Source organism: Mastomys coucha, unplaced genomic scaffold (assembly GCF_008632895.1).
Source record: "Mastomys coucha isolate ucsf_1 unplaced genomic scaffold, UCSF_Mcou_1 pScaffold23, whole genome shotgun sequence".
NCBI classification, from domain to species: domain Eukaryota; kingdom Metazoa; phylum Chordata; class Mammalia; order Rodentia; family Muridae; genus Mastomys; species Mastomys coucha.
In genome coordinates, this window is record NW_022196906.1 from 60,389,598 (window position 1) to 60,400,091 (window position 10,494).

The 10,494-nt window shown below is 39.3% G+C and overlaps 1 protein-coding gene and 1 non-coding gene across 4 annotated transcripts in view; both read right to left on the bottom strand.

Moving 5' to 3' along the window:
• Positions 1 to 10,494, bottom strand: part of Trip4 (thyroid hormone receptor interactor 4) — an 86,692-nt gene that overhangs the window by 47,903 nt on the left and 28,295 nt on the right. For all 3 annotated transcript variants that reach the window (XM_031344206.1, XM_031344205.1, XM_031344204.1), the window contains 4 exons: positions 9,266 to 9,435; positions 7,269 to 7,402; positions 3,134 to 3,346; positions 1,043 to 1,121 (listed from right to left, as the gene is read on the bottom strand). In XM_031344206.1, coding sequence (XP_031200066.1) covers positions 1,043 to 1,121; positions 3,134 to 3,346; positions 7,269 to 7,402; positions 9,266 to 9,392 — 553 coding nt within the window. In that variant the 5' untranslated portion in view covers positions 9,393 to 9,435. The remainder of the gene's footprint in view (positions 1 to 1,042; positions 1,122 to 3,133; positions 3,347 to 7,268; positions 7,403 to 9,265; positions 9,436 to 10,494) is intronic.
• Positions 6,610 to 6,769, bottom strand: LOC116074174. Its single transcript, XR_004112127.1, has one exon. It is a non-coding gene; the product is annotated as a U1 spliceosomal RNA (small nuclear RNA).

Below are 10,494 nucleotides of genomic sequence, written 5' to 3' on the forward strand. Positions count from 1 at the left end.
AAAAAAAAAAAAAAAACAAAAAAAACCCTCCAGTTTCAGGGGATTCAACTTCATATAGACATATGTGCAAACAAAATACCAAAATACACAAAATAAATAAACCATTAAAAAAAAACAAGACAGAACTACTAGTAATATAGCAATTAATTAGAAGTAATGTAATTAATAGTATTTAGTAGAATTATATTACTCTAATTTTTCTCTTCATTACTATCACTTTTCTTTTTTTCTTTTTTTTTTTTTTTTTTTTTTTTGGTTTTTCGAGACAGGGTTTCTCTGTGAAGTCCTGGCTGTCCTGGAACTCACTCTGTAGACCAGGCTGGCCTCGAACTCAGAAATCCACCTGCCTCTGCCTCCCAAGTGCTGGGATTAAAGGCATGCACCATCACTGCCCATCATTTTTCTGTTTTAGGAACTGTATTAGTTTTACCTTAGCCTGCTTCAATCTGGCCTCTCCTCAGCCTCTTTTATCTTCCATATCCTTGAAAGTATGCTATTCTTAAATTTTTACTCCATCACTGAAGTGTCTTGCCAGCAGCAATTAGAACTACCATTCATGCTCTGATGGCGATTTTCTTTTTTCTACTTTATTAATCCAAATTCATCTGTTAGAGTTGGACTCTTCTTTATTGTTTCGTTTGTTTTGTTTGTTACAGAATGAGTACGGGTATTAATTTTTTCTGTTATAATCTACTATTACTATTTATTTTGATGCTCAATAATATGTAGTTTTAATAATACATTTTTTAAGTGGTTGTTGAGGGGCTAGATACATGGCTTAGCATTCATGAGGGCTCAGGTTCAATTGCCAGCACACACACACACACACACACACACACACACAAAATTAACAACTCCTCCCCAACCCCCCAGCATCATAGCCAGATAACAATATGCACCTTTAATCCTGGTACCTGGATGGTAAAGGTAGGCTCAAGACCAGGCTGGTCTAGTGGGTGAGTTCCAGGCCAGCCAGGGGTACTTAAGGAGGCCCGATCTCAAAGAATAAAAAAAGAAAGCAAGAAAGAAACCTAGGGTTTACCTGACATGAGCTTCTTCAGCAGTTTCTGGCTTTTGTTTGAGTCCCGCTGTAAAATGTCCTGTTCTTCATTAGTACATACCTATAATGTAAAAGAAAGATTTGTCATACAGAGCTTGAATGATACTGCTTGCTTGGCATGCTATAAAATGTAGCCTCAACACAAAGATCTCTGAGTTCAAGGCTAGCCTGATCTACAGAGCAAGTTCCAGGACAGCCAAGGCCACACAGAGAAACCCTGTCTCAAAAAAAAAAAAAAAATTAAAAAAAGGATCATTATAATAAATATTCCTGAATAACTATAATTTAATATATATACATAGATATACATATAGCTACTTTCAAAGGACAAATATTTGCTTCTGTTGAAATGAAAATACTGAAAAAATCATGGCACTTTTCAAAAGCCTTTGGTTCTAACAATAAACTCCAACTCTGACAACAGAAATTATAAGATGTTGGGGCTGGAGAGATAGCTCAGCTGTTAAGAGCACTATCTGCTCTTCTGAAGGTCCTAAGGTCAAATCCCAGCAATCACATGGTGACTTACAACCATCTGTAATAGAATCTGGTGCCATCTTCTGGTATGTCTGAAGACAGCTACAGTGTACTCATATAAATATAAAAAATAAATCTTTGGAAAAAAAGAGAAATTATAAGATGTTTTATCAGAAAGAACCAGAAGCTTAAGGATAGAGAGATAGCTCAGCAGTTAAGAACATTAGCTGTTCTTCCAGAGGACCCGAGTTCAATCCCCAGAAAACACATGGCAGCTCACAAGTGTCAGAAATTCCAGTTCTAGAGATCCAGTTCTCTTTTCTGGCCGTTGAGGGGAGTGGGCACAACTGTGATCCACAGATATAAACACGTACACACATAAAATTAAGAATTGTACTAAGCTAGGGGATGGTGGCGCACGCCTTTAATCCCAGCACTTGGGAGGCAGAAGCAGGTGGATTTCTGAGTTCGAGAACAGCCTGGCCTACAGAGTGAGTTCCAGGACAGCCAGGGCTATACAGAGAAACCCTGTCTTGAAAAAACAAAACAAGGGGCTGGTGAGATGGCTCAGTGGGGAAGAGCACTGACTGCTCTTCGGAAGGTCCATGAGTTCAAATCCCAGCAACCACATGGTGGCTCACAACCACCCATAATGAGATCTGATGCCCTCTTCTGGTGTGTCTGAAGACAGCTACAGTGTACTTACATATAATAAATAAATAAATCTTAAAAAAAAAAAACAAAAAAACAACAAAACAAAAAAACCCCATACATATGTATGTGTGTGTGTGTGTGTGTGTGTATTTCTGTTCATCATGATGAACATCTCGTTGATGTCAGAAGAAAGCAAGCATCAGATCTGCTGAAAACCGAGCTATAGACAACTATGAGCTACTATGTGGCTGCTGAAAACTGAACCCAGGTCCTCTGCAAAAGCAGCCAGTACTCGTAACTGCTGAAGTATCCCTTCAGCCCTGTGAGGATTTATCTCATCTTGTACTTCCAGGTAATAGTTCATCACTGAGGGAAGTCACAGCAGGAACCTGAGGCAAGAACTGATAAGTGATGTAAGGAATGCTACTTACTGGCTTTTTCCTTTTGCCTTTTTATGTTTTGGTTTTTTTGTTTTAAGGACAAGATCTCATTCTATAGCTCTGGCTGACCTGGAGCTCACTATGTAAACCAGGATGGCCTCAAACTCACAAGTATCTTGCCTCTGGCTCACAAGTGTTGGGACTACAGGCATGCACTGTCATACCTAGGCCTTGGCCTGTTTTCTTACATAATCCAGAGCTACCTTCCCACAGGTGGGACTATACACAATTGTAGTAGGGCCTTCCATGTTAATCACTAGTTAAGAAAATGTTTCACAGGATTACCTAGAGGCCAATCTTAGAGAAGGATTTTCTCAGTTGGGATTCCCTCTTCTCAGATAATTCAAGTTGACAAAAAACAACAACAATAAAAGACCAAACCAAACCAAGCCAAACCAAACCAAACCAAACCAACCCAACCCAACCAAAAACAAAACAAAACAAAAAAACCCAACTCAACCAGGACACAGAGTAAAAACAAAACATGAAAGAAGAACTTTACCAACGAGCCACAGAACAAGCAGGGGCCTGAACCCTCCTGCTCACAGACGATCCGCCCACAGACCAGACAGTTATTGATGAGTTTGTGCTTCTGGCCCAGGCAATCACACGGGTGCCGACCAGGAAGCAGGACTGCAAGTTTGTCCTGTCCTTCTCTTGTATATAAATTGACAAATCTTGTCTTCTTCTTTATGGAGCTGTTGCTTTCTTGTGCCTGACAGTACAAAAACATCACAGGAGCACTGATCAATGACAAGGTAAAGAATCAGGGAGAAAAGCCTCTGTCTGCTAAGTGACTACTTATACCTTACTCAACAATTTAAGAGAAGGGGAAAAGATAGGTTTCTTATAATCAGGGGCCCTGATAAGGCAAGGTAATTAAATCTAGCAACTGCTTTATTTGTTAGTAGCTCTCAATTGCCCAATATGCCTAGAGCAAGGTAAATGTAGCAATCAGCTTGGTATGTTTTTAAAAGAAATTTTTATACACGTGAAAACATGCATAGTGTGTGCACACTATGGTGTGCTGGTAGAGATCAGAGGACAACTTGCAGGAATTAGTTCTCTCTTTCCACCATATGGATTCAGAGGCCAGAATTCAGTTTTGGTGGCAAGCAATTTTATCTAGAACCACAGGCTGTCCATTGAGATATTTCTTTGCCCTCATATCTTGTTTCAATTCCGCCACAGCATTGTAATGAGTATACCAAGAATCCCATCTCAAGTTTGTATAAACAGTTCTTACCATTTATTTTTTGCCTCATCAATAAGTGCTCATCACCCAATGGCTGGGTAGAATAGAGAGTAGGGCTGGACTCCGGCCAGCCAGAGGAAGGAGAGAGGGAGAGAGGGAGACAGGGAGATTCAGATGAGCCAGGAAGATGGAGGAATTGGAACCAGGAAGAAGGGGTCTGGAGAGAGATCATGGAAACACACTGAAGCCTAAAGAGCCACATCAATAATAATATGCAAGTATCATGGGATGGAGATGCAAGGTAGCCAGATTAGCATAGAATGTTAAGGTAGATCATTTAACTGCTCAGCTATTGAGGTGCAGTTTTAAATAATTCTTGGTTTTTCTGTGTGATTATTGGGGAATAGAATAAGGTAAAGAGATATAGCTGCCAGATTAATTCAGTGTTACATCTATATTAAAAATAATTAATTATAGCCGGGCAATGGTGGCACACACCTTTAATCCCAGCACTTGGAAGGCAGAGGCAAGCAGATTTCTGAATTCGAGGCCAGCCTGGTCTACAGAGTGAGTTCCAGGACAGCCAGGGCTATACAGAGAAACCCTGTCTGGAAAAAACAAAACAAAACAAAAAACAAAAAAAAATTTCATTTACAAATTGGGTTATTTTGTTTTTGTTTTTGTTTTTTAGTAATATCTGGCCTAAAACTATTAAGTTCAAAGCAGAAGATGATATTGATCCTCCTGCCTGTACTTCCTGAGTGCTGGGATGACAGGCATATATGACCACATACATAATAAGCAGTGCAGGGAAGGAACACGGGGGTTCATGCATGCCAGGCAAGCACTCTACCCACTGAGTGAGCTATACCCCCAGCCCTATTGTTCCTTTTTTTTTCCCTGGGTGGTGTTGGCTATTATTGAACCAGTGCATTATGAACACTAGGCATATGCTCTGCTACTGAGCTATATTCCCAACCCTTGATATCTTGAACCCCAGCTAAAGAATGCCTTTAGGGGTTAGTTAGATGATTCATTAGATAAAGATGCTTGCCACACATAAATGACCTGAGTTTAATACCCAAGACTACATCATAAAAGAGAACCAACTCCCACCAATTGTATTCATGTGCTCACATACACACACACACACACACACACACACACACACACACTCATACACACACACAGAATAAATAAAACAAAGAACTAAATACCTCTAAAAGTAGATAACATTCATAGACCTCAAAACAAAGGCAATCAAAAAGATAAAAAAAAAATCATTAAGAAATGTATTCATGGGCTGGAGAGATGGCTCAGCGGTTAAGAACATTGCATACTCTTCCAGAGGTCCTGAGTTCAATTCCCAGCAACCATATGATGGCTCACAACCATCTGTAATGGGGTCCAGTGCCTCTTCTGGTGTGTCTGAAGACAGGAAAAGTGTACTCACATACATAAAATAAATAAATCTTTAAAAGAAAAGAAATGTATTCATTCAGAAATGAATAAGAAAGGACCCAGAGTATAGCTGGTGGGACAGCATGATGCTAGCATTATGCAGCCATACATTCAGTTCCTATTATGGGGGAGGAGGAGTTAAGAAAAAAGAACAGTATAAAAAATTATCTTAAATAGGAATTTCATAGTAACAGATATTCAAATGACCAACAGAAACATGAAAAAGTATGCAACACCTTTAGCCATTAAAACAATACAACACAGCATCTGAGTGTTGTTTAGGGTAAAGTATTTCCCTAGCGTAGACCAGGCTGTGGATATGGGGATCAAAATACAGAATACATAAACTAAACATTTCTACAGTTATTGATGTATGCTGCCAATATTATTTGTTGACAGTTGACAGGACATTGATAATCTGATAGGAAATATCTCAGTGATTTAATAAGTATTTATCTGATTGGTACAGACATCTTGGCTTGTTCATGCCTTGGGGCAGGGGCATGATGTGAGACTTTTGGTATAAAAATTGGAAAAGTTCCAAGCAAACCAGGAGGAGTATGAAGAATTAGCCATCCTAGTTCCTAGTAAGACTGAACACACACATACTTACTGGTCAGATGTTCTTTGTCACTTATACTTATGGTAATCTTTGTAAAGTTTGTTCTCCTTGCTTTTGCTTTAGTTTTTACTTTTTAGTTTTCTAAGACAAAGTCTGATGCTGTAGCTCTAGCTGGCCTGGAATTCATCACAAAGAGCAAGCTGGCCTTGAATTTAAGGTGTTCCTTCTGCTTCAGACTCCTGAGTACTATGATTACGGGCTTGAGGCCATCATGTCCACTTTCACTCATGTTTTTGCATGTTAGCCTACTCAAAATTGTCATATCCCATCTTAGATTAATTTTCTTCTTTAGAGAAATTTAGCTTGTCAGGGTGTGCTGAATATAAATGTTTTAGTTATCCAGGTTGCAATGGCTATGGTCTGAGCTCTTGGAAGGCGGAGGCAGTAAGATATTGAGTTCAAAGAGCTTGAAATACTAGGCCAGCCTGGTTAAAAATATGGTTTGAAGACTGTATATGGATAATAATGATAGAAGGGAAAACTTCCCAAACAAGAATACTAATCACCTATCTTTTTATTGATTTTTCAGATAGAGACTCACTATGCATTCCAGGGTGGCCTAGAATTGACTAAGTAGCCCAGGTTGGCCTGGATCTCAATGTTCCTGCCTAGGTCTCTCAGTCTGGCAGTTTTGTTTTTGTTTGTTTGCTTCGATGCAGGTCACAGTGCAAACAACCTCCAGCCCCTTCTCGCCCCCCACCACACACACACACACACACACACACACACACACACTATGCAGTCAAGTTTTCCCCATTTACAGAAATTGCAGGGGTCGGCACATCTAGAGTGCTATGGATAAGCCTCGTCCTGGGAAAACTACCTTCAATATCATGGCATCTCTCCTGCAAGGTAAGTATGCCTGGCAGTTTTACTAACTGCAACATATAAGTATATAATCATTTAGTTTTTATTGCCCCTCTCACATGCTGCAGTTGAAAGCAGGGTGCTTCATTAACTGTCCATCCAGAGCTAGGAGTGTAGCTCAGGGGAGGAGTGCTTGTCTCACATACATGCACAAGGTCCTACGTCTTATCCACAGTATGAAATAAGCCTTGTAGAGAGTGGTGGCACACACTTGTAATCTCAGACCTTGAAAGACAGAGGTAGGAAGACCAGGGGTTCAAAGCTAACAGCAAGTTAGATGTCTGTCTGAGCTGCACAGTACCTTATCTCAAAAGGAAAAAGGCCTACCACAGCACAGAGAGAGCACTGTGTCAGCACTGTCCGCTTCTGTCCCTGAAATCCATCAGTCTAAGTCTGATAGTACAGACCAGTTTCTGCACCGTCTCTAAAACATATTAGCCATTTCCTCTTGTCCCCATAGCCAGGAAACGCTTAATTTTGTAGAGCACTTACCTTGGCCAAATCTAAAGGTGTTTTGACCTCCATAGCTGTGTCAGGTTCAGGAAACACAGGAACTTCCTGTTTGTTTCTTCCTTTCCTCCTACTCCGCTTTAGCTGGTCCACTGATCTCTGTCCATCTAAAACTTCTTTAAAGAATAAAATAAAATACATGCGGCTGCAGAAACAGACTAGCAAGATTTATTAGTTTCTGCAGCTAAAACATGAAGGTAAGTCTTTTTTTTTTTAATGTATATGAATGCTCTATCTGCATGTATACCTCCACGCCAGAAGAGAGCATCAGAGCTTATTGCAGATGGTTGTAAACCACTGTGTGGTTGCTGGGACTTGAACTCACGACCTTTGGGAGAGCAGTCAGTGCTCTTACTCGCTGAGCCATCTCACCAGCCCCCAGAAGGTAGGTCTTAATATTTACAGTCAAGACAAGAAGTCAGGCAGAACTACTCTCAATTAAAAATTAAACCACCATTTTCATGATTATGGTCAATGATGAATAATTTCAGACAGAGTTGGTGATGGCAAGGGCCTGCCTACTATGCAAGCAGCCCTGGCCTGAATACCAACACTGCAGGAAAGACTCAAAATACAACTAAGTGGAGGTTAATAATATAAATTCAAAAGTCTGATATTTTACACTGTGTAATAAAAGCATATTATTTGGTTTGGTATTCGTCTCTTGTACTATATAAATAGATACCTCTAAATATCATTAATACTATAATCAGTCAATACTTTCTTTCAGATATACATATCTTTGAAAGTATTTATAAAAATTAGGCTGGAGCCAGGTATAGAAGCACATAATTTTAATTAATTAGCACTTAGAGGAAGAGGCAGACAGATTTCTGAGTTCGAGGCCAACCTGGTTTACAAATTAAGTTCTAGAACAGTAAGAGCTACACAAGAGAAACCTTGCCTTTGAAAAAGAAAAATACAAACAAAACGAAACAAAAGAGAGGTTCAGCAGTTACAGTACTGCCTAGGCATGGCTCAGTTCCCAGTACACACACATGGTAGCTCACACCATCTGAAACTCCAGTTCTAGGGAACCTAGTTCCCTCCTCTGGCCTGCAAGGGCATCAGACATGCACATGGCAGAGACAAACATGCAGGCATAATACCCATATACATGAAATAAATAATTTTTAAAAATCTTTAAAAATATATTTATAAAAATGGGTTTTTTGGTAGTGTGGGGGATGGAACACAGGTACTCACACATGCTAAGCAAATGTCTTACCACTAAGTTAGGATTCAGACCTTGAAAGATATTTCTTTAATCCATTTCTAACTTTTTGAAATTATTCTAAAGCCACAATTGTGCTTGAAAAATGATTCTCTTGTGAATTTTCTGTAAAATGTAAAAAGGTGGCTGGTACTCAGTGTGGTGGCACATACTTTCAATCCCAGTACTTGAGAGACAGAGGTACACAGAAAAGCTTGATAGGTTAGAGCAACAGTTCTCAACTTGTGGGTTGTGAATCCTTTGGGGGTCACATAGCAGGTACCCTACATATTGGACATTTACATTATAGTTCCTAACAGTAGCAAACTTACAGTTATTAAGTAGCAACAAAATAATTTTATGGTTGGTGGGAAGTCACCTCATCAGGAGGAACTGTATTAAAGGTTGAGAACCCCTGGGTTAGAGCAATATTCATTTCTAACTGAATAGACCTAAGCTGAAAACACGCACACATAAATTCTGTTTAAGTTGGCAGTGAACAAGTTATGCTCAGGGGCAGAAAACACTGAGCCCTTTTTTTTTTTTTTTTTTGGTTTCAAGACAGGGTTTCTCTGTATAGCCCTGGCTATCCTGGAACTCACTCTGTAGACCAGGCTGGCCTCGAACTCAGAAATCCACCTGCCTCTGCCTCCCAAGTGCTGGGATTAAAGGTGTGCGCTACCACTGCCCGGCTAAAACACTGAGGCTTTTAAAGCTAAGCATTTCTCAGTGATACTTCAATTACTACTTAACCACATTAACTTACCATCTTTTTTCGAGCACTGTTGAAAAGAATCAGAAATGAACTCTTGATCATTCTTTTGCCATTTGGTTATAAGATCTTCTATGAATTGACCCTTTTTGCCCTCATTTCCCTGGAGAAGGTCTGTCATATATTCTCGTATTTCTTCAGCACTTTCAATTGACAAAACATATCTAAGGAGGTAAAGATAAAAATTGCTGAAACAAAAATAGTTTACTGTATGACTTTCAGAGATCATAACAGGGATGAAGATACTAAACATTATTCATACGGTAATGAGAGCTTAGTCAAACAAAACTTGCCTAGCATACATAAGATTTTGGGTTCAATGCTAGCACTACTTCACAAACGCAAGCAAATGAAAAGCATTCATTAATTTCCTAACAAGTGTTTACTGTAAGCCATGCACCCTGCTAACACACTAAGGCTAGAATTTAATGAGGACAAAGACCCTGATTTCAAGTAGGTCATAACTTAACATATATAAGTTACTTAGGCATTTACTGGTTCTCAGTATTTTAAGAAATTGTGGGGCTAGAAAAATGGCTCAGCAGTTAAGAGCACTTGAAGCCCTTGCAAAGGACTTGAGTTCAATTCCTAGCACCTACATGATGATTCACAACCACTCCTAACTCCAGTTCCAGGGATTGAATGTTTTCTTTTAACTTCTGCAGGCATCAGGCACAAACACGGGATACATACCTTCATGTAGGCAAAGCACTCACAAACATAAAATAAATAAATCTACCTTTAAAAAAAAAGAAGGAACTAAGGCTGGAGAGATGGCTCAGTAGTTAAGAGTAGTTAAGAGTACAGAGTAGTTAAGGCCCTGAATTCAATTCCCTGCATCCACATGGTGGCTCACAGCCATCTATAATAGGATCTAATGCCCCCTTCTGACATGCAGGTATACATGCAGACAGAGCACTCATTCATATACATAAAATAAATACTTTTTAAAAAAAGAGTGAAAAAGAAAAGGAACTGTCTCATCATTGGTACCACAAGTACACGGAACAGGCATGTTGAACCATAGCCTGTGGATGGGCTCCATGTACTCCACGACAGCTATGAATGTAGCTCAACATAAAATTTTAGAACTACATAAAACATTATGTTTTGGCCTTTTTTTTAAAAACTGGGTTTTTTTTAAAGATTTATTTATTATTATTATACATAAGTACACTGTAGCTGTCTTCAGACATACCAGAAGAGGGCATCAGATCTCATTA